This window comes from Ambystoma mexicanum, chromosome 1q (assembly GCF_040938575.1).
Source record: "Ambystoma mexicanum isolate Mex_15411 chromosome 1q, UKY_AmexF1_1, whole genome shotgun sequence".
Taxonomy (NCBI): domain Eukaryota; kingdom Metazoa; phylum Chordata; class Amphibia; order Caudata; family Ambystomatidae; genus Ambystoma; species Ambystoma mexicanum.
Genome location: NC_090922.1, coordinates 246,893,376 through 246,917,938, shown reverse-complemented (window position 1 = coordinate 246,917,938; position 24,563 = coordinate 246,893,376). Strand labels below are relative to the sequence as shown.

Below are 24,563 nucleotides of genomic sequence, written 5' to 3'. Positions count from 1 at the left end.
GTTTCGCCAACCGCTCCTGCATTGGTCGCCCAAATGTGCCAGATGAATTAAATTCTAGTCTAGAATAAAAGACTTGTATGACAACTTGCAGACAGCCAGTGGTATAGATACCTCCCCAGAATTGGAATTTGGGAAGTCAAATACGACCTCATTGACTCTTCATACAGACAACTGATGAGCAGGGTGGTTGAGTTTTTGGGTTGGAGTAGGCCTGCACCATCATTTGAGCAGGATGATCTAACTGATAAACTGGATCAACGTCCCCAGAGAGATCCAATTGTACCTTTTCATATTGCCCTCCAAAAAATGGCATATCTAATTGGGAAACATCAGAAACTGCAGCTGCAATAAATACAAATTTGGCAAAAAAATATAGACCATCCAGCAGTGACCCAGAATATTTGATAAAACACCTGTCACCAGAGAGTTTGGTGGTTCAGGCAGCCATGTCCACGAAGCAATCTGCATACCTTTCTATCCCTCACAATAGAGATGACAAGCGAGTGAATGCTTGGGCTCGAAAAAAATATTTACTGCTCGAAGTATGGCTTTGAAATCAGCTAACACTACTTGTGCCTTGTCAAAATGTACTTTTACCCTGTGCAATTGCGTAGCTATGGCGGCTGACCACATCCCATAAGGAGAAGAGACTGCTTCCTGGCTATCCTCATCATGGATGGTAAGGAGGCAATGTGTGAATGCCTCCAGTCAGTTCTGGATACTGCAGATAGCATTAGCAGATCCATGGCAACTAGTACCGTGCTGCGCAGGTTTGCGTGATTGAGGAAGTCCAGATTTGCCCTGGATGTACAAGCTAGACAACTCAGTATGCCTTTTGACGGATCAAGGCTGTTTGGCAGCAAGGCTGCTGAAAGTCTGGAAAAGCTGCAGACCTCGAAAGCGGTGGCTAAATCCCTTAGTTCCACCATTAAACAAGCTCATCATTCCTAACCCAGTGCATCATCTTGGAGGGGTAAGTCCTTTCGACTCTACTCCTCAGTTGGAAGAGGGAGAGGACAGGCCAGTCATAGAGGTCAGGGAAGATTCCCTCGTACTGGACGAGGGAGAGGTACTAAATCAGCCCAAGCAGTGGCAGCTTTGCCCTCAACCACTGCTTCAGCCGCCTCAAAACCACTCTGAGGCCTTGGCCCACATGATAACAGCGGCAGGCAGACGTTATCAGCATCTGCAAGAATGATGGGGCATTACTTCAGATGCTTGGGGACAGGAAAAGGTAGCACAGGGTTTCTGCCTTCCTTTTATAAAAAGGCCTCAGGATCATACACCGGGGAACAGCTCTTTCAAAATTCCAGATCCGCTGCTTGTGCAGGAATTTTTGACCCTGCGAGACAAAGGTGCAGTAGAACAGGTACGTGTCGCAGAGCGGAACATGGGTTGGTACTCCCTGTCATTTCTAATTCCCAAAAAGGACAGAGGATTGAGACCCATCTTGAACTTAAACTCATGAAGGACAAGCTCAAGATGATTACCCTTTTTCAGATCCTTTGGACGCTCCAACTCCAGGATTGGATGGTATCGTTGGACCTTCATGATGCTTACTTTCATGTGCCTATCCATTACAAGCACAGAAGGTACCTGAGGTTTGTGGTTGGCCGTTGTCATTATCAATTTCGAGTTCTGCCATTCGGGCTGACCTTCACCCCAGGGGTTTTCTCCAAGTTAATGGCAGTTGTGGCAGCGAGTTTCGGGAGAGGGGGGATTCACGTCTACCCCTAGCTGGACGATTGGCCATTCAGGGCACGTTCACCCGAACAAGCCCTGGAACATCTCAGTGTAACCTGCCACTCTGTCCACAGACTGGGCTTCTCCCTCAATTACAAGAAGTCCCACATTGTACAATCACAAAGACTCCCAATTTATTGGATACTGGATACAACCTTGGGGAAAGCCTCGCCACCCGAGTTGAGGGCTCAGCACATTCTGCAGATGGTCACCAAATTCAAGAGTACCCTGCATCTCCCGGCCTTCGATTATTTTGAGGTTGCTCTGCCTCATGGCATCCTGCATTTTTCTGGTGCCAGAGGCTCGCCTGAGAATGAGATCCCTCCAATGGGCTCTCAGGACTCAATAGTCCACATTTTCAGGCAGGATGTTAGACCTGATTCAGGTTCCAAACAGAATCGCACAGGATCGTCTATGGTGGGCCTGCAAGGACAATATTCTGAAGGGAGAACCTTTTGACAACCATGGACAGAGATAACAGTAGTTACAGACGCCTCACTCACGGGGTAGCAAGCCCATGCCAATGATCTGACAATCTGCGTTCGTTGGTCTCCATCGGAGTCCAAAATACACATCAACCTATAGCAGCTTAGGTCAATCAGACCAGCGCTGAAGGCCTTCCTGCCCTCTGTAATGATAATGACGGACAACACAGTGGCTACATACTACCTCAACAAGAGAGGAGGCGTAGGGTCACTAGCACTGTGAAAGAGGCAATGCAGCTCTGGTTCTGGGCAATTCAAGGACAAGTGTCCCTTTCGGCAGCTCACCTAGCCAGAGAGGAGAACACGGCGGCGGACGCTCTGAGCAGGCAGAGCACAGTATCCCACGAGTGGGAACTAGCTCATGATGTCTTTCAAGAGATCTTCACCCTTTGGGGAACCCTTCAAGTGGATCTGTTCGCAACCAGGGTAAACCCAAAGTACAAATTGTTCTGCTCCAGGGAATTTCCCCCAAGAGGAGCTCTAGGGCACGTGTTCGTAGTGGCCTGGGAGTTTCCACTCCTGTATGTGTTTCCTCCAGTCCCCGTCATTCCCCACGTGATCAGGAGGTTGCAAAAGTTTGGGAAATCCATGATCTTAATTGCCGTGGATTGAGCCAGACGGACATGTCCATCTGCCTTCGAATGCGTCGTGATGCTGGAAATGCATTGGAGGGACAGGGCCTCCCTGTCCCTGTCCTTGTCCTGTAGTCCTTTTTCATTTGTGTTCTGTATTGTTTTCTGCCCAGGAGTCCATGTGGGACTCCTGGCAGTGCAGCTCTTCCTGTTTTTGGTTTGGTGTACAGACCCATGGGATACCCTTATGGCACCCATGGGTGGGGGTACAACCCTGTGCCCCTAGTGTAGGTTTATGGGCACCTCTGTGTGGCCCACAGAGCAGGGTATGGGCTAGTGGCAGCTCCATGCTGAATTTGACAGGTGCTTTGAGTATCCTCCATTTTGGGATACCCAGGCCCTGTCATTGATTCCTGATAAGAAACAAGATGGCCCCCGTGGCCTCTTGCTTTCTATTGCCTGTTACCTTGTTTTCCCAAAGTCCTGTGAAGCCCTGACTCTGTAAAGGAAGGAAAAAGAGGATCCAAACTGGAACCCTCCCGTCCCCTGCACACCGTAATGATGCGTCTAAACGACGCCTTATTCACAATATCAATGAGTTTACAGTCTAAGAATATATTTCTACGAATTTCAATGGAAAAGGACAAAGTTAAATTCTAATGAATGATGACATCCATTCTTTGAATGTACTAAACAAGTGACGCTTTATTCCAAGCATAGGAAACACAGAGGATTCAGTTCTTTGAACGGTGGCTGATGCGTTTCGAGAAGTAATTTCTCTTCTTCATGAGCCTGTAGTCTTGTGCAAGAACTGAATGTCAAAAAAATGGAGAAAGGAACAATCAGGATTGCGTTGTTGCCAATTAAATACCACAGTCTGTCTAATATTTAGTATAATACAGTCAAGTTATCCAGTGAGAGTACATACGTCTTATTCTCTTGTTATTTCAGTTAAAGAATCAAAAAACCAAACATCGGGATCATGAAAACAAATCTTTGCATTTTTCAAATATAGATTATATCTAGAGCCACTTGCATCCAGTACCAATAGTGAAATGTAAATTGATGTGAGGAAAGCTCCTCATACCTGGTTGGATGCTTCTGAATGCAGCGTGGGTAATTCTGATGCGCTTTCAGTATAAGGCTAATGCCCCACAAGCTGGAAATAAATGATATGGGTGCGCTATTATATATCCTGTCTTCAATAGAATGACGATCAGAGTATGTAATCGCAAAGTAAACACTCAACCCGTCAAAATGAAAAGTAGCAACGGAGCGTAGCGTTGCTAGTAAGCGAGTGCCGTGGATGGCATGTCTTCACCAGTGGAAAGCGGGTCAGCTACTTGCGGTCGAGTCTGCAAGTAATTAAAATCTCTAGTGAGTGCTACTACGTGCGTATCTCGCTGGGGTATACAGGTAGGTAGGTTGGTGGGTGGAGGTAAGTGATAGTGAGAGATTCAAGGTATCCTGGATGCGCTTACCGAATCTGGCACGGTGTGGTCGGCAATTAATCCCAGTGCAGTACGTCTCGTGAAACGCAATGTAGTTTGTCTCGTGAGTCTCAGTTCCGAATGCGCTACATCCCAGAGGTGATAGTTGCTAGGAGGTGGACGCTTCCCGACTGGTGTAAGACCCTCGAGCGTGTCTCGAGCGGTGTCTGCGGTCCATGGAGCATCGAAATGAAAGACGGACTCCATGTGTTGTGAAACGTCAACCGGCGACGTCAGTTGTTGTGTATAGCGCGGCGGCCATATTAGAATGTAGGTGCCTTGTAGATAATCTGGTACGTGGAGTAATGCATGTAAACATAGGACGGCTATAGGCTGCCTTTCTTCGTCCCATAGGGGTGAAGATATTTAAGGATGGTGGTGTACTGGTTGGGTGACTGTGGATGTACAAAAACAAGGATACATTGGTGTGTTGTCTGGTATATCGGATCCCTTTATGGTTGGAACAATCGTGAATGACAAGTCATGCATTTCTAGACAGGTAATCTACTATCTGTATGTTGTATCAACAGTTGAATACTGCAAAGAAGGAGATAAAGGTCTCTCAGTTCAAAAGGTTCCTATGGTTGTTCTGGACAGTCCCAAGTTACCATGGGATGAGGTGGTACTAGATTTGCTTGGCCCTTTTTAATATAAGGGGAGCTAGAGACACATATTTACTAGTTGTTGTTGATCTTCTTTCAAAGTGGCCTGAAGTATGTGTTCTTAAAGAGATTACAAGTTTCAAGATAATTCAGCTTTTGGAACAGTTGTTCTGGAGGGAAGGCTTCCCCAAAAGATGCATTTCAGACAATGACACGCAGTTGATAGCCAAAGAATTTAAAGAATTTCTAAAAAAGAATGGGATTGAACAAGTGAACACAGCATCACCCTCAAGGGAATGGTTGCATTGAGAGATTTAACAGAACGCTCATGGAAGCAATAAGAATTGCAGTGGGGGGGGTGATTAGTTGAGGACTGTTATGGAGAGAATGTTTCAATATCGTCTGGCCCCGCACAGTTTCACTGGAGTGTCTCCATTTGAAGTTTTGAGGGGAAGGAAACCCAACACCCATCTGTGTCCTGGGTGGATGTTGAGGTCAAGGATGGTAAACGTAGATGTGGATAGAGTGAGGGACAGAATGCAGATAAGTGGTGGCAAAGCTAAACGCAGGTATGATTGGATAAATTGTTGCAGGAATGGAACTGTCACTGAAGGTGATTGGATCAAAATTAAGTTGCCAACTAAGGTACGTAAAGGTTCTCCGATATTTTTGGAGCCAAAATTAATAGTGAAAGATTTGGGCTCATCTCTTTTGGTGGAGGGTGGAGCTGTGTGGAAGAAAGAGTGGCAATCGTCAAAAATGGTGCCGGGAATGAGGAGGAGGAGTGATGAAAGGTTCAAGTAATTGTTGGACTAGCTTTGCTGACAAATTTTGTGAACAAGCATCATTGCGTGTGTGCATGTAATGTCTTTGGAGTAGAGATTAAATGTTTCATGTATTATTACATTCAGAAAGGTGTTGGGAAAGGATATCTCCTTTCCTCTTTGATTACACTCAGTTTATTCATCTGTAACCTTTGCCTCCTGGATGACATGGCTGTGTGTGACATCACACATCCAGGCTCAGTGCTCTTAGAACATCCACCCCTGGTTACTGTCTCCATGTAAACTTGTTAATTGTTATGGTTCAGGGTTGAGAATGTGAACGAGTTTGAGAAGCTCCAGAGAGTGCTGCCAGAAGCCACCCGAGGCTGAGGCTGGTGGCTGTCGTGAAGATGATACTGAACAAACTTCCTTTGGCAACGTCTACCAGGTGTGGTTCGCTTCACTATCAAATGGATGTATGCCACCACACATAACAAGCTCTTTGATCAAATCTTTGGGATGTTTCTTTTAAGGTCTCCCAAGTAGCAGGAGAGCTGAAGGTGATCCACAAGCTACACCGCAGCAGGGGATGCAGGATGATCCTGATCACTCCGGTTTGGCAGAACATGTTTTTTTCTTGGACCTCCCCAGGACGTTGGACGGACCTCACAAGCTTCTTACTCTGACCACATTGCCTCACAAAGCAGGAAGGAAAAGACTGTCAGCTATCCCCCTGTCCTTAACGGCCTGGCTCCTGAGGACCTAGTGTTATGGTCATCTGAGTCTCTTGCAAGAGAACCTGCTTGTCCTTAAAGCCACCCTGCAAATCGTCCACTAGTTTCCAGTAAGCGGGCAATTGGACAAGAGTCTGCTACTGATGTGAGAAAAAGGTAATCAACCCTCTTCTGTCTGAGCAGGATGATATTCTGTCCTTCATCACTCACCTGGCAGAAACTGGCATCAAAAGCAACCCCTGTAGAATCCATCTCTCACAGGGTACTTGTAACTATCCAATCAGATCTGGTTATTAACGCTGGATTTCTAAAGTTGTACCCACAAGTCGGGTTACTGCATGCTCCTCAGGATCTCAGTATGATACTCTCGGCTCCTATGCACAAGCCATGTGGTCCATGAACTAAGTGGACCTGAGTCTTGTTTCCTGGAAGACTGCTTTTCTGGTTGCGGTCACTTCAGCTCCATCACGAGAGGGGTGGTGGACTGTATCCTGAAGTGTTGACAACTGATTAGGCTGATGCCTTCTCAGGGTCTGCATGCGCTCCTAATGAAAGCAAAAGCAGTGTCTGTAGCCCTTTGAGGACATGTCATATTGAAGACTTCTGCAAGGCATTAACTTGCTCCAAACCCTCATGCCTTTTACAAGCATTACTCTGGATGCCAGCTCAAGATCTGATGCACTGCTTGAACAGGCAGTCCTTCGAAAAATCTTTGGCTGAAGGTGTCACATACAAGTATGCAGGGCTCAAAATGTGCACTTAGAACTAGCCAGTGAAATGGTGTGCTGTGTCTGTATGTGTAGAAATGAGTTGGCAAGTGACGTTTTGTGCATGTTTAGTAGCTTGCAACTTGAAATGTGTACCCTCTGCAGGCATTTGCATTTTGTCTTTACTTACTTTATTGTATCTGATATGTTTTATGCTATTCTCCCAAAGCTTATTGGTGCTTTGTAATCACCCATATGCATGGAGGAAAGGGGGACGGGATGTTGGAGTAAAAGTGACTAATGTACTCCTAGTCCATGGTCCCTTTCTTTCTTATGGTCTCTATGCGGTGGCCATAGTGCTTGCGGTTGGAGGAATGTATTTCCACAAGGTAGGAATCCCACGTAAGGAGTGCTCCATGCGCACGGACACAATACTTTTTCTTTTATGAAAGTGCTGCTCCACACAGTCCTACAGATAAATGGTGTATTGGCCACTTTTACTCCCTGAAAATAGGCAAATACTCCCAGAAAATAAAAACGGGCAGTACAAATACTCCCTACAGAAACTGGAAACCAACACGTAGGACTTTGTGCTCCTGCTTTCACCCACACAGTTCCATGGATATTTTTGGATCAGTGGTGCACAGGAAGAAACGACTATTATTACTGCCTGATTGGAAGAAGTAAACCTGTATCTTTTAATGTGTATGAGTAACTAAGTGCAAAAGAGTAATTATTACAAAAACATTTGTGTTTTCCAGTTAAAACATTTTTACTCGCTTGGGAATTGGACTTAGATTTGCACTTCCTAAACACTCATGTTTACTCCCAACTTAAAAAAAAAAATAGGTAGTGAAATACTCCCACTTCAAAATCTTATCTGAGGACTGGCTCCACATCATGCTCCAGTCCTTTTCCTGTATGACAAAATGGCCCATAAGTATTGAGGAAAGGGACTTATGTACATAGATTACTGTAGTCACAGTGGTGAGTAACATTTCCTATTTTTTAACATATCCGATGTGTTAGCCAAGGGCTAGATGCCTCTGAAGTTGATGAGGAAATAAATCCTAGCTTTGCCAAATGGCCGAAGGATTTAGCAGTTTGCAGGACGACAAAGGAGACACATTGGCATCTTGCCCACCCAATGCGGACTATTGAACAGAGTTTCTCTAGTCAGGGGTGGAGGGTGGGAGATGGTCCTCATGATGAGAAAGGGATAGTCAATAGGAAGATACAGGCTAAGTAGTGTTCCCTAGGCTGGCATGGCAGAGCCACACATCAGCAGTAGACGTGGGGGAAATGCAATTTAAGGCTCGTAACCTCTTAATCACCAGAGTAGGGCAATTGTGGGGTGGTGGTTGGTGTTTGGTCTTTAAAGGAAACGGACTATTCTGGCTATTAACAGAAATTACAGTAGTATATTACCCTCTTCTACTGCACATTGTTTACCACATGTGGTCTACTGCTTTATTGATTGCTTTACTAAAATGACAAAAAAGATTGTTTAAATCGAATAAAAATAAGTTTCTATAGAAAATCGGGTAAAACTAGTTAGAGCGGTGATACTCCCTTGTGTAGACTACTGCAATGCCCTGCTAGGAGGCGGCAAAAAGACAGACATTCAAAAACTGCAAAAGATTCAAAATGCTGCGGTCCGCATCATATACCAGATGAAGCGTTCTGAACCAACATCGGCGGCATGAAAAAAGCTTCACTGGTTGCCAGTATCGGCGCGGATCCAGTTAAAGCTGCTGTCCATTTGCCACAAGTGTGTCTTTGGTAGTGCCCAAGTCTAACCTTAAAGACAGATTAAAGTTTTACCAACCCAAAAGGAATATTTGATCCCCCAAGGCCTGTATGTTGGAAGTAGATCGCGTAAAGCGAGCTTGTGGATATGGCCGTGCTTTTCATGTGCAGTCAGCACAGGCCTTGAATGCCCTGCCGGAACACTTACGCAAAATGGAAAATCTGGCTTTCAGAAAACAGCTGAAAACGGCTTTACTTCTGAAAAATGAATAAAATTGCTGCTATCACCTTGTGCTCTCTTCCCGCCTAGTCTTTGGTGCCTGGATGCCCTCAGGCTTTGTCGCGTTATACATATACCAACATAACATAACATAACATAAAAAAAGTACCAAACAGTAACCCAGACAGCCTTTGGGGACAGGAGGCGCTGAGTAAACAGCCGAAGTTGTGCTTTAAAATTTCAAAATAGCATAACGTGCAAATCACTCCCTGCCTCATTTTCATATGCACTCACATCTATGTGCATCACTACCCACTTCGTTCTCTCATTCTGATGTATATTAATTACTTCAAGGCTGTTCCTGCATCGCAAGAATCTCACTTTGTTCAAATATATTTTATTTTATTTTTTACATTTGTATAGCTCGCAGGCAGCCCAAGGGCATTGTGGCGCTGTTACTTGCAGACAACTTAGTTACATTATGCATAAGTTACAGATTGGGTACATAGGCGTAACATATAATATGCATAGAGGCGTACACAGGTCAGGTATACATATATACTTTTGTGTTAGGCATTTTGATCTGTACAATTGCCCATATTCGTTTGATTTCATTTTGTTCCAGATGGTTTAATTAGTGGCAATGTATTGTGCATACAATTATATTTGAAAGGGCCTTGGGAATCGTTCCATGAAAAGGGTGCCATTGGAATAAAGGAAATTGTTGCGTGCATCAAAACCATGAATTGTTTTTGTATGCCTTTGTATTACAAAAGGAAACCCCTCTTTGACCAGGGGCTGAAGTACTTGCTGTAAACTAAACATTGTAAGGTCACTTAAAAAATGTATTTGTGTTCTAAGAAAAGTTTCTCTTGCTCTTTGGCAGATTTCTGCAAACTGAATGGGATGCAATTCCTGGTGGAGCACTATCTAGATCGACCAGAGGCAGGGTTGCGCAGTGCGACAGCCCACCTTATAGGGACCTGCAGCCAGAATGTTCCCTTCGTTCAGGAACATGTTCTGTCCCTAGGTGCTATGGGTAAGCTCCTCCGACTGTTGGACAAGGATAGCAGCGAAGCAGTCCGAACAAAAGCCCTGTTTGCCATTTCATGTGAGTATTACATCTGTGCATCATGCACAGGTGTTTTTTAAAAAAAGTTTTATTCAATGTGATTTGCAGGCAAGCATTATTGATTTACAGCCACAGGTTAAAGACACCAGGACAATTTGTCCGCAATATGACCGAGTATGGTAGGAATCGGAATTCACATCAATTGTACCCATTATGTTAACAAACACATTCCCCCCCGCTCACCCTTCCCTCGCTCCCCTTCCCCCCACCTCTTAAACTTTAAACTAAAAAAAACAGTGGTGGCGTAACAGATACTGAGTTGACAATCAGTCTTTCCTCCAGTGGCTCTCCCCAAGGCCAGTACAACTATGCCCCCCCCCCTGAAAGAACCAAGAGGTTTCAGAGCAGAACGGGCTTGAAATGGTTCTGTTCTCTGTCCAATACATATTCTTGAAATGGGAGCCATAGTGCAAGGAATTTTTTTGATATTTGCCGCTTGCCAGAGCGCACACCTTCTCCATTGCACTCTAACCCACCACATAGCCACTATCGGACCTCGTTCTGTTTTCCAACCGTGGGCTAATGTGATCCTTGCCGCTGTGCGCATGTGAGTAATGAGGCCAGCACAGTCATTACTGGCATCGTATAGGCCCTCAGCCACCGCACCCAGTATTGCCACCGTCTGGCTGTGAGGTAGTTGTATTCCCGATATGTCATTAATACGGCTCAAAATGTCTTGCCAGAAAACGTGTGCCTTTGGGCAAGACCACATGTGACCTAGGTCCCCGACCTGGCCACAATTCTGCCAGCAAAGGGGGGACCTTTCGGGATTAATGAAGTGCAGTCGGTGCAGGGTCACATACCACTGGAAGCATATTTTATATGCCGATTCTTTGATGTCCATGCATTTGGAGCTCTTGAGCCCTCAATTCCATATATTGCCCCATTCCTCCCCCGTTATTGTAACCCCCAGTTGTTCCCATTTGGTCAAATCTGGCAGGGTGTCCCCAGGCGCAGCCCCGTCTAATAAGTGATACAGCCTTGTGCTTCATTTTCTTGGTGACCCCTCTCTCATCGTAAGTTCTAAGCCTATAGGTTCTCTATTAGGTGCCTCTCTGACCACCCTGTTTGAGGCCCAATGTCTGTTCCTCTTCAGTCATGTGGAATTTCGTTTTACAGTCCTTTATTTGTAATGGGGATCCATCTTGGTAGAAATCCATTAGAGTTAATATCGCTGGGGGATTTGCCCACTGCAAAGTCAGCATCTTACCCCATCGATGCGTACAGACCTAGCCCCAGTTTCAGTTTCTTTTCCCGTAATGCCTTATCCCAGTAAGGGAGTGAGCACTTCGTGGTTTAGAGTAATGGGCCTCCTGCCCCCCACGCCGATTGTCCAAGGAACCCAAGGTACCCCAGTGGGATGGCAGTGGCACTTTGCTCCAGTTTACACCAACCCCTTTGGGACTCTGCCGAAGACCATTGCAACATCTGGGCCAACTGCTCAGCTACGAGGTAGCAGGCCATCCCAGGAACCCCCCACCCCTGGAGGTAGGAAGAGGACCCTCCTGGGCACTCTAGGTTCACACCTCCCACTCCACCCTCCACAGATGATGCAAAGGACCTCCCTCTGCAGGTTTGTGATCATTTTTGCTGGGATCCCTATCAGAAGGGATCTCCCCATATATACAAATTTAGGTAAAAGGGTTATCTTGACGGCCATTATACAAGCAAACCAAGAGAGTTATTGCATATCCCACCTCTTAAGGTCTTCTAGCAGTGCTTTTCAAAGTCCCGGGATGTTAGCCGCAAGCAGGTCCTCATATGTTTGTGTCAGTTTTACACCCAGATATTCCATTTCATTCCGCACCCAGATCAGGGGGTTGTCCTGCTCCAACTAGTTATCAATTTAGGATCTTATGTGATTTCGACTTGGAGTAGTTGATGCGGAATCAGACACTGCTGCAAACTCCCCTGAGCGTCATCACCTTTGGGGAGTGAGTGTGCGTTATCTCGGGGGAACAACAGAATATCATCTGCATATAATGCAATCTTGTGCGTATCCCCTTTGACTGACCCAATGGATTTCTGGATCTGCGCTAACTGCCTGCACCAATGCCTCCATGGCCAAGGCAAAAATCATTGGGGACAGCGGGCAGCCCTCTCGCATGCCCATTCTCACTGGGATTGCATTCGAGAGATGTCCATTTATCAGCAATTTCATAGAGGAATCTGAAAATTGGCCAGTACCATACGTGTGAAGATCAGCCTGCATCCAAACCTTTCTGAAGTGAGCCTCAGGGACCCCCAATTTAGGCTATCGAACGCTCTGGTAGCATTGAGCACGAACATGGACATCTTTTGGAATTGCCTTTCTACTATTGTCTTGGGTATGCCTCCACATAATAAACCCAGCTTGGTCAGGGTGTATGATCTTTGGCAGCACCCCCATTAGCAGCTGAGCCAAGACGTTTGCTAGAGGGGTAGTTACTATATTCCAGAATCTTTTGTAGTATGCACTCCCGAACCCATCTGGTCCTGGGGCCTTATTCCTGGGAAAGGATACAATAGCCCCAACCACCACCTCCTCAGTAATCGGGGCCTCTAAAAGAAGTCTATCCTCTGCTGTTATTCGGGGTAATTCTATTTTGCCCAGAAAGACATGTTGGGCCGTAGTATGTATCGAAGTTCTCCCCTTTTAGGATCTGGGAATAAAAAGCCTGCATAATTTCCACTTTCTCTGCCTCCCCTCTCAATAAATCCCCCACCGGATTTTTCAATTGGGTAACATAGTTTTTTGCCTTATTGCTTCCTTTATTTTGCTGTGCGGAATTGGTTGGCCTTATCCCCTCAAGTAATAAGATTGCTTAGTTTGTATTAGGAGTTGCGTTGACCCATCTGCCAGGTGAGCTTCTAATTTTTGCCTTAGCCTTCATCAGGGCCCGGCATGCTTACCTTAACTTCCCGTTCCAACTCCACCCTGTTGGAGCTCCTTGTCCCTCAAAAATGCTGCAGTTTGAGCAATAAACTCCCCTCTCATCATAGCCTTGCTGGAATCCCAAACCACATGCCAGTCTACCACCCTGGTATCATTTTCCCAAAAGTAAATTTGCATAGTCGTTTCCATATGGGATCTCAAAGCAAGGTCTCTTAATATCAGGTCATTCAACCTCCAAGGTCTACGGACCATCAGGGGAGGTACCAGAGGTTTGGGCCGTAGGATAACCGGTGCATGTCAGATAATGCACCACAATCTCCATTTCTGTCACCTGTTGGATAAAAGCGTCCAACACTAATATGTCGATTTGTGAGAGCCCTCTTTGCGCTGTGGAGTAGTGTGTGTATGACCGTTCTTGTGATGAAAGAATCGCCAGGTTTCATTGAGATGCAACTCTCTGACAAAGCGCACCAGCGCCTGTCTATGCCTACCATCATTGAGGGTGGGTGGAAGAGTTATATCCATGGAAGAGGTCATTACACAATTAAAATTCCCCCCAAACACCACACCTTACCCACGCACCACTCCGCTAACTTAGCCAAAAGACCTATTAAAACATTCTTATTTCTCATTAGGTGCGTATACCGCTATCAAAGTAACCAACTGACCTAACAGTAGCCCCCCTGCCCCAAGTACCAAATAGCGACCCTCTGGGTCTGTACAGGAATTGCTTACTGAACCCTGTGTTCTTCGCAATCAGGATGTCTACTCCCCACTTTTTACTGCCACTAAAACTGTGTGGGGAATGCTTTGTGCCTCATACGGGGCTCATCCTCGGGGAGCAAATGTGTCTCTTGTAGCCAAACCACAGATGCCTGCAACTCCGTCAAACGCCTCAAGATTGATAGTCTCGGGGGCGTGGCCAGCAGCGCAATGGAGCGGACGTGAGTTCGATCGGCTCCGTGACCGTTGCAAATATCCTGTCTTTTATAGCCTGATTCCTGAGAGTTCTATATACTTCTGATACCTGCATCGATAGCTGACGCACTGGGGCACCATCGGATGCAAAATTCAGGAAAAACCGTAGCCCCAAGAGCGAACCCGAGGCGAATGAAGAGCGAAGCGGAGAGGGTTCCCATGCTCCCAAGATGGACGCCGCCGGTGCGTAATGCAGTTCGGGGCCTGTCGGGCTGCGTGGAGCGACGGTACTGCAAGCAGACTTGACGGAAAATGCCAGACCATCTCTGGCCCACGAGGAGTCAACCCCCCGTGAGGGATCGTGGCCCGCCACTCGGGGGCCCGGCGACTCGACTGCCTAGCCGGGAAGAGACTCTTACCGCGACATCCAGCGAGCCCGGTGAGTAGCCCCAGGCACCAGCCCAAACCCACGCACTGGTAAACCCGAGGTGGAAGCCCCTCTCCGAGCCACACCTGCGGGAGACTTCGGCTGAAGAACTCGCCTGACCGGGGCTGCCGCCGCACACGCTGACCTACCCGATCCACAGCAAGCCTCGGTCCCTCCCGGGCGCACACAATCCTGCGAAACCGGCGGCTACTGGGACGGAATACCACCACGAAACCGGCGAACTACCTCTCTCCAAGGATGGGCAAAGACAAATTGAAAAAAGCCTCTACCCAAAGCAAGATGGACCAATTTGCGGTGGCACAGGCCCAGGCCTCGCAGACCCACACACACCACAGACACCCCCCCTGACACCCCTCTCCCCCCCAAGGACGCCCTCTCCCTGCGAGACGTGATGGCTGCCATTGCCAACTCCCGCTCCTCGATGGAGATGAAAATTGACAGTATAGCGGCGGATGTCTCCTTTCTGCGCCATGACTTGCAGAAACTCTCCGCTCGTACGGGGGAGGCGGAACAAAGCATCTCAGGGACTCAAGATAACATTAGAGGCATTAATCAACAACTCTCACAGACACTAAATCGTCTGAAAATGTTAGAGGCCCGTGTGGATGAGGGGGAAGGAAGATCGCGCCGCAACAATGTACGCATCCTCGGCCTCCCAGAGGGGGAGGAAGGGCCCAGCATGGAGCTCTTCTTGGAACAATGGTTGGTGTACATCTATGCGCCTCACCCCTTCTCTAAATCCTTCTCGGTGGAGAGAGCTCACAGAATGCCATAGGGCAGGCCTATACCAGGCGCACCGCCCAGAACGATCATAGCCAGATTCCTTAACTATCGGGACAGAGATGCACTCCTTCAGATGGCTCGCTCTAAGGGTACAATCACCCATAACGGCTCCCAAATCGCCTTTTTCCCTGATTACACCCGGGAGGTGCAGAGGGCGAGACAGTCGTTTGAACCGCTGAAGAGGCAACTATTCCACATGAAAGTAAGATACGGACTGCTGTTTCCGGCCCAACTCAAGATCCACCACAAGGGAACCACAGTTCATTTCACGGATCCGAAGGAGGCATGGAGATTGGCGGAAGCGCACATTGAAGGGGACTGGACAGCAAGACCGACGGATCATGGAAGGAGACCGGCCTGGGGCGGGTTATCCCCCTCCCGGGGGGCACCCCGATGCCCAGGAACTAGCGATCCTGGAACAGGTGGCAAATCCTGCCAACTAAGGCAAGGGAAACCAACGAACACTAAGAAGCAATGGAATACCAAACCAAGGAGAGACCAACGTCATACGTGAACTCTAAGAACCACGGAATGCTCAAAGGCAGTAGGAGCTGCGGACCCGAAGGGACCCCCCCACCCCCTCTGTTCGCCTGCCAGCCAGGACCCCAAGTTTGAGCTGACACTCTAGTTCCGAGTGTCAACGATGTTCAGGCGACAGGTACTTCGTGTTGGGGTGGGGTGAAGGGAGGGGCGATGGGCGAGTTTGTTGTTCTTGTTTTAGTATTAATACATGTTTATTACGCATTCACAAAATTAGTGAATCACACCACCCAACACACCCGACACAACAACTCCATGAAACAACCCATAATGTCTTCAAACCTGGTACTGTACACAATAAATGGCGACCACACTGACCCACGCACCAACCCCTGAGCGCACCGGATCTCTCAAAATAATTACATGGAACGTGAACGGGTTGGGGTCCGGTATTAAGCGGTGTCTTGTTCTGCAATTCTTAAACAGACACTCTCCTGACGTCGCTCTGATAAATGAGACACACTTAGCCGGGACCAGCTGCACTTTCTTTCGTAGAACCAACTACCGATTGGCCCTACATGCGGTATACACTATGGGATCCAGAGGGACTCTTATCCTGATACATAAACGCGTCCCATTCACATCGCTAACAGTTGAACAAGACCCCCGGGGTCATTATGTGGTGGTTATAGGAACACTGGGACAAGAAACACTGGCCATTGCGTCAGTGTACTCCCCGCCAGGACTGGGAGAGGAACTCCTGGATGAGTTGGTCACCCTTATGGCAAAACACCAACCTGATACATGGTTTTTGGGGGGCGATTTTAATGACGTCATGTGCAATATAAAAGAACGCACTCACATCGGGGACCGCAACCCGAACACTCCCACCAAACTAGCAAAATTTGAGTCGGCTCTGGGCCTTCGGGATGTGTGGCTCCATCTCCACCCTGTAGACGAGGCCTATTCGTTCCACTCGGGAGCACACGGGTCCATGTCCAGACTGGACTACCTCTTCCTCCCAGGCACCGATATACACAGGGCGACCGCTGCAGACCTACTCTCCCGAGGCATCTCAGACCACTCACCCCTCATGGCGGTACTGCGCATACAAAGTGAAACCCCACCCCGATCATGGAGGCTGAATAGCTACTATCTGGGCTCCCCTGATCTTGTTGACCACCTCACGGAAGTAACTAATGAATATTTTGAAATTAATACCTCTACGATCGATGACCCAGTCATGATAGGGGAAGCATACAAAACGGTGCTGAGGGGGGAGGCGATTTCCTGGGTAGCAGGTAAGAAGAGGGAGCGACTTCGGAAGTTGCTGTAGGCAGAAACTGATGTGGGTGACTGGGAAGCCAAATATGTTCGTGACCCAAGCCCGGAGTCTATCGAACTAGACAACGTCAGGCAAGCCCACCAAGACTCCAGGGCAAGGGTCTATGAACACGGGGACAAAGCTGGGAAAATGCTGGCCTGGCTCGAGAAAAGAGATGAGGGTCAACGCCACGTTAGAGAGATTGTAACCCATCAGAATGGGAAATGCCACTCAGACAGGGATATAGCACAGGCTTTCGCTGACTTCTATGCTACTCTGTACGATGCCCCAGTGTCCCCTCTAGATCCCGCCCTACTAGACAACATCACCCTACCATTCCTATCGGAACAACAGAGGGCACAACTGGACTCGGCTCTCACCGAAGCGGATATTGCTGAGGCTGTAGCTCAATTGCAGTCAGGGAAGACACCGGGCCCCTACGGGTTCCCGGTCGAGACCTGGAAGAAACTGGGTGGGGAGAAACTGGCACCATACCTTCACAAAATGTTTCTCGGGGCCCGCGACCAGGGCGCTCTCCCGCCGGCCCTGCGCAAAGCCACGATAGTCGTTATTCCCAAACCAGGTAAACCACCCGAGCAATATGCCTCCTATAGGACTATCTCATTACTCAATAGCGAAACCAAAATCCTCGCCAACCGGTTGCAAGCGGTAATTACCTCCCTGGTCCACCCGGACCAATGTGGGTTTATGCCACATAAATCGACACATATGAATTTGCAGCGCCTCCACCTATTGCTGGAAAGGGCCCCTATCATAGACAAACCGCTTGCACTACTTGCCATAGATTTTGAGAAGGCGTTCGGTTCGGTTCGCTGGGACAGCCTCTGGGAAACTTCCTGGGATGGGTACAACTTCTCTACATAGACCCACAAGCAGAGGTGAAGGTAAATGAGTGGCCCTCTGAACTTTTTCCCCTGGGCAAGGGCACACGGCAGGGATGCCCCTTGTACCCCCTTCTCTTCGCCCTCGCGATAGAGACACTCGCCCTGTGGCTCCGCCAGAGCAAGGACTGGTTGGGATTCAGGTGGCCGGAAGGGCACGAAGACAGGGCGTCTCTGTACGCAGACGATCTCTTGGTATACTTGGGTGACCTGATACGAACCTGCCCCATAGTGACGCAAATGCTCATCAGATACAGTGAATTCAATGGGCTGAGAATCAACTGGGACAAATCTATCCTTTTCCCGGTAAAGGGCGGTACACTGGCCATCCCCCAGGAATGCCCACACAAAGTGGAACCAAGCGGCTTCCGGTATCTTGGGATTTGGATATCGGAGGACCTGACGCGCTACGCAGCCCTTAAACTCCAGCCGATCATGGACCGTTTTAAAGACTATGTCTGCCACTGGAGGCTTCTCCCCCTGACACTAATGGGTAGAGCCGCCCTCTTTAAGATGATTACCCTGCCCAGATTCCTCTATGTACTACAAAACGCACCACTGGAGATTCAGGACGACAAATTTGACCGCCTTGACTCCCTCCTTAGAGAACTCATATGGGGAGGTGGGCAGCCTCGTACTGCACTGGCTACACTCCAGAGATAGGTTTGGGAGGGGGGTATGGGCGTGCCCTGTCTCCGAGCTTACTACTGGGCCTCCCAGCTGATGGTGGTTAATGACCTACTACATGGGGATAGGGAACTCCCGCACATAAAGGCAGAAATTGCAGCCATCCACAACACTGACCCATTACACCAGCTCTACCAGCCCCTCCACAGACCCCTACCCCAAACAATGGCAACACATGTCTCGAGGGTCTGGAGACGGGTCCACGCCTATGTGGGATGGAACGACAAGATCACCACGGCACAACCCCTGTGGCACAATAGTAACGTGGCCGAATTGGGGAAACTCAGACCATGGCCCAAATGGGAGGAGGCTGGAATCACACAGATCGGGGATGTCTTGATAGATGGGGAAATAGCCTCCTTTGTAGCATTGCAGCGGAAATTCCACCTTCCAGCAACCGAACGCTATCACCATACTCCACTGACTCACGCCCTACGAACACACATCCAGTTGGACCCCGCTATTCCAGAGTACACACCCATAGAACGCAATATGCTCCCAACACATATCCCTACTAGAGTCACTTCTATATTATACAATGCCATGTCCTCCTTTGCTACTCCGGAACTTCCTCATCTTAAATCCAAATGGGAGGACGATGTGGGAGCCATAGACCCGGAGGACTGGATCCAGATCCTAATGCATCCCAGGGAGATTGCTATATCCTCCAGACTCCGCTTGGTCCAACTAAGAATCCTCCACAGAATATACTACCCAAGAACTATGATGCATGGCTGGAAACGAGCCCCAAACCAGAACTGCCTCCGATGTGGGTGAGAGGTTGGTACATTCATACACATCCTCTGGGAAGGTCAGCGAATTCAGACTTTCTGGGGGAATTGCTGCAATGAACTATCCAGGGTGCTAGGCCGCAATATAACAATGGACCCGAAGGTGGTGGTGTTGGGCTCTCCCGATGAGAACACTACTGATAAATGGGAAGGACTGCTCCTATCCACAGCCGCAGGACTGATGAAGCGGAACATTGCACAAAAATGGGGAGCCCCAGAGTCCCCAACACTGGAACAATGGGCAGACGATATGGGCACACTTGCGATGTTAGAGCACAGAGTTTATAAAGCAAGAGGCTGCCAGACCAAAGCTTCTAAGATCTGGGACAAATGAGTGGAGAGAGAATCCCAGTAATTTCATGATGCCCTAAGACACTAGACTCAACTGTAGATGGAATGGGCGACACAGACTTTCACTTCTGAACCTAAATTGCAGCATTCCCTACTCCATCACTAGTTTAGTCTGATGTATCTAGTGCATTTCTGAGTACTGTTTGTCCTGTTAAGATCGTGCCATACGAATTCCATGCAAGACTAAGAGTGCTGAAGAGTATAATGCAATATTTGTGGAAAAAAAGGGCTCCCCAGTCAACCCCAAACTTTCCAACTACACAGTTTCGCCCTCCCCACCTCTACCCTAATGTGAATCTCTCCCTTCCCTCCTAAGTGTCATTTCGAGCACTTTTCTTTTTTGTCCTTCAAATATGCGTAGGAATCACTTGCATCGAGGAAAAAAAACAGGCAACTTAATTTCTGAAAAAATCTCACTGCTAGCATGCACCATGGGAGATATATAAAATTGTGTATGGGAGCACCCCCTTCTCTGTCAAAAGTTAAAAAAAAAAAAATCTATTGCATGCTTTTACCCCAAACCAACATAAGGCACAGCTTGTGCCCAAGTTGTTTATTTGAAAAATATCCATCCCGCGGTTTTCGCACTATGCGTGTTAAATGGAATAACCCGTTTCGCTACAGGAAAGTTAATGGGAGTAGGCTGTTTTGTCAATAACCTTTGAACTGTTTAACGTAATCTCCACATAATTCCCGATTTGGACTGTCACATCGAAAGCATTGTTTTCTGAATGTGTCCTCCAAATTCATTCAGCGAGTCAAATGTTATTAGCAATAGAAATTTGGGATGGGTCAATGCAAATGTTTTATCTGGTCATCGCCCCATAGAGAGAGCGTGTACAATTTACATAAATGTCCATACACCAATACTATAATATATGAATCTTTCAAATATATTATTAAAGTTATTAAATCGAGTTTGTCTGATTTTCAAAAGTTGGCAATGTGCACCAGTTCAAGGTATATTTTGTCTATCTTGTTCCGAGCCTTTCATTCGACCGATCTCGCCCCGAGTCGATGGCTGCACCCGTTGCCACTGTTGGAGCAGGGCCAGGGATGAATCTACTGCGTGCCCTGACGACCGCAGCAATTTCAGAGCCCATCTACCTCGAGTAGATCAAAATATCTGGGCAGAAGCAAGAATTTGTCTGAAGCTGTGCAGAGGTAACGCCAGCGGTGATATTTAACTGCCTTAATCGCATTTTTACGCCCACGCCAAATGGCCGCCCGGGAAAATGGCAAGTGAATGAGAGCCTCCTACCCTAGCTGCCTGCATCGTGATTGGCCAACTGCTTCTACTTGTGGCCACTCGCCTACGGCGGCTGGCGAACGCCGGCCCGCCTACCAAGGCTGCCTACCAAGGCTGCCCTGTCCAGAGCCTGTCCGAGAATGGCCAGAGGCCAAGGCCAGAACCCCTGCATCTCCGACCCTCTTCCATCACGCCCGGGGAGCTGTGAAACCACTCGCCTCTAAATATGGTAAGCGACTCACGCACTCTCCCAGCCAGCGCTACCTAGACCCTTCTATGTTCTACACATGCCTTAAGTCCCGAAGCGCTGCCTCTCCCGACCTCCCTACTGCTGAAAATATGCATTTACCTAGCTACTCCTTGTTTGCAACTTAGCCCATCTCCAGGTTAATGCCCGCACTGCCTAACACGTGCTAACCGCCATCCGCAGGAAACCTTTTTCCCATATGACTATCAATGATTAATGTATAAGATTTGAGAACTACCTACAGCACCAAACAATCGATGCCTGTACATGCCACAAGTGCTTACTAGCCCCATTGGGAACTTCGGAGGTAGTGACTTTCGCCTCCGCTCTGGCACTCAGCCGCACACCACCTTTCAGCCGCTTACAATCGTGAATCGATGTGTCCCAATATATCTCAATCTGCGCCTATGTCATTTTGCTTGTACAGCGATTTTAAGAACCTAGTTGACTCCCTTTGTATCTCATTGCACATGCCACTTGTAGCTTCTAGCTTAGTGTGAACCTTAAACATAGGTGAACCCTCTAATTAATAGTTTTCCTTTATACACATGCACCTCCATACCTAGTGCTAATTTTGAATCTAAGTGAACCCTGTTTGCACATGCATTTTAGCCCTATTTTGAATCTAGGTGAACCCTGTTTGCACATGCATTTTAGCCCTATTTTGAATTTTGAATCTAGGTGAACCCTGGTTGCACATGCATTTTAGCCCTATTTTGAATTTTGAATCTAGGTGAACCCTGTTTGCACATGCATTTTAGCCCTATTTTGAATTTTGAATCTAGGTGAACCCTGATTGCACATGCATTTTAGCCCTAGTGTGTAATCTGAATCTTGGTGAACCCTGTTTGTATATGCCTCCTCTAGCTTAGCGTGAACTCTAAACCTAGGTGAACCCTCTGCTCAATTGTATCTGCTTTCGCATGCATCCTTAACCGCTGCGTGAACTCTGAAATTAGGCGAACCCCTTTTGCTCAACCACATATGTACTTGCTATCACACTCACCTCTGCCTATTTTAGTAACTGGCTTGCAAGTGCCTGTATTTGTCCACTAGCCTCCAGCCCACCCACTCTTGCCTGCTCCCTGCACCCTGCTAACCTGTTTCTAGCGTGCCTGTTTTAGTAATGTGCGCTTAGGTTGCCCGACCTACACTAGCCCACTATTATGTATCTACCACTACTCTACGCAGTTCTATTCAGAACCATCCTCCATTTGACCACCTTTCACAACATGAACCTAGTTCAACCACAGAATAAGCTACATCATGGTAATGTACCCCCGGAGCAAGCCAACATGGCCATTAAACCATGCAGCCTCCAACAGCGAAACCTTAGGCTCCGCGCCAGACTCCCAAGAATTTATGATCCTTTAGCCAATGCCCAACCCGCCCCTAATCGCAACAAGCACACCCTGCTTACCACCAACAATCCACTACATATAGTCAACACCGGCCAACACCGTCTACAACTCAACAGTCGAATCTTTAGAGACTCCTCCTGCCCTAAATGCCAACACAAAGCCCATCCGCCCTCTGCCCCACCCGCCCTACCTGGAATAAAAGGCGCCTTATTAAATGCCCGCTCTATGGTAGCCCATGCCACCGAAATAGCGGACACAATCCAAAATGAGAACCTGGATCTCTTGGCCATCACGGAATCCTGGCTCCATCCCGCAGCAGGACCAGCCATTATGTTAGCCATCCCAGACAATTACGCTCTTATACGCATGGATCGCACCACGTCTAGAGGTGGCGGCCTGGCTATAATTGTCAAAAACAACCTAACCCTAAGACTCCTCACCCCTTAAAACCAATTCCTGTGAATCCCTCAGAGCTAAACTCACTATTGTCAATAATCAAACCATCATCATCATCCACCTGATATATCGACCACCAGGCCCCATAGGCTCCTTTGAGGAAGACCTCACAAACCTATTATCCGACAATTTAAAAAACTCTACTCAAAGCCTCATCCTAGGCGACTTCAACTTTGGATTCAATGACCCACGTGACCCCAATGCCCTACAAATTAACAACACCCTGGAGGAACTAGGATTCTCCCAAAAGATTACAGATCCCACACATATCAAAGTAAGGACCCTTGAATGGATTGCCGAACATAACTGCCCAACTACTGTCACCTCTATAATGCCTCAGCTGTGGTCCGACCACCACATGGTATCCTTTACCTTAGAAGCCACCACACCTATGAACAACAGTACCCTAGCCTCTACTGCACCTACTAGAAACAAAAGAAATATCACCCCTGAAAATCTTATCCCCCTCATTCTCCCCACCTTAAATTCCATTTCAGATCAGTCTGACTCAGCCTCCATGGTAGAAAAATATAATGAAGTGATGCTTGCCTCTCTGGACACTATTGCACCACTGAAAACTAGGAAGAGCAAACCCCGCCAACACCAAAATACCTGGTTCACACCCTTACTGAAAGACATCAGACAAAAGAATCGCCTAAGCAAAAAAACCTGGAGATCAGACCCCTCAGACACCAACAAAAACAACCTGAAGAAATTAGCCACCCTCTACAAAAAAGAAATCATCTTAGCGAAACAAACCTCCTACAACACCCGTATCACTCAAGCCAAATCCAACACAAAAGAACTGTTCGCCATCCTGAAGGAAGTAGAATCCCCCACCCAAGCTCCCGACTTCTGCCTCAAGGACGAGAACTGGTGCACAGGCATACAAAATGCCCTTGCCAACAAGATAACAATGCTTCAGGCGAAGATCAACAACAAAAAAGCGTCCATAACTGCCCCAAACACTGTTAATATAGGCCCCCTATCCAAGGCTACCACAAACCCATTACCGACTCTGAAACCACTGGACACCCCCCACACCCCTTTCTACTTTCGCAAAGTCTCCACCAAAGAAGTCGAGAAAGTCATCCTTACCCTCAAACCCTCTAATTGCCAGGGCGACCCATGTCCAGCCCAAATCATAAAAGACGCCGCCCGCAAACTCTCACCCTTCATTACTAAACTTATAAACGCCTCTTTCACATCAGGCACCATACCCAGCAACCTGAAACATTCCTGGGTTCTCCCCCTCCTCAAAAAGCAAACCTTGGACCCATCCATCCCAACCAATTACCGCCCTATAACTACTGTGCCGTTCCTATTGAAAATCCTAGACAAAGTAGCCTACCAACAAATTCAGCACCACCTGGAACTAAACCACCTCCTAGGAGTCCGACAGTCCGGCTTCAGACCACAGCATGGCACCGAGACTGGACTTCTAGACCTTAAGGCACAAATAGACACACTAAGAGATAAAGACACGACTTCAC

General features: G+C 47.7%; 1 protein-coding gene across 2 annotated transcripts in view; it reads left to right on the top strand.

Annotated features, from left to right (window-relative positions):
- The window catches only part of HSPBP1 (HSPA (Hsp70) binding protein 1), a 448,201-nt gene that overhangs the window by 98,242 nt on the left and 325,396 nt on the right, over positions 1–24,563 (top strand). For both annotated transcript variants that reach the window (XM_069638225.1, XM_069638217.1), the window contains exon 4: positions 9,953–10,177. In XM_069638225.1, coding sequence (XP_069494326.1) covers positions 9,953–10,177 — 225 coding nt within the window. The remainder of the gene's footprint in view (positions 1–9,952; positions 10,178–24,563) is intronic.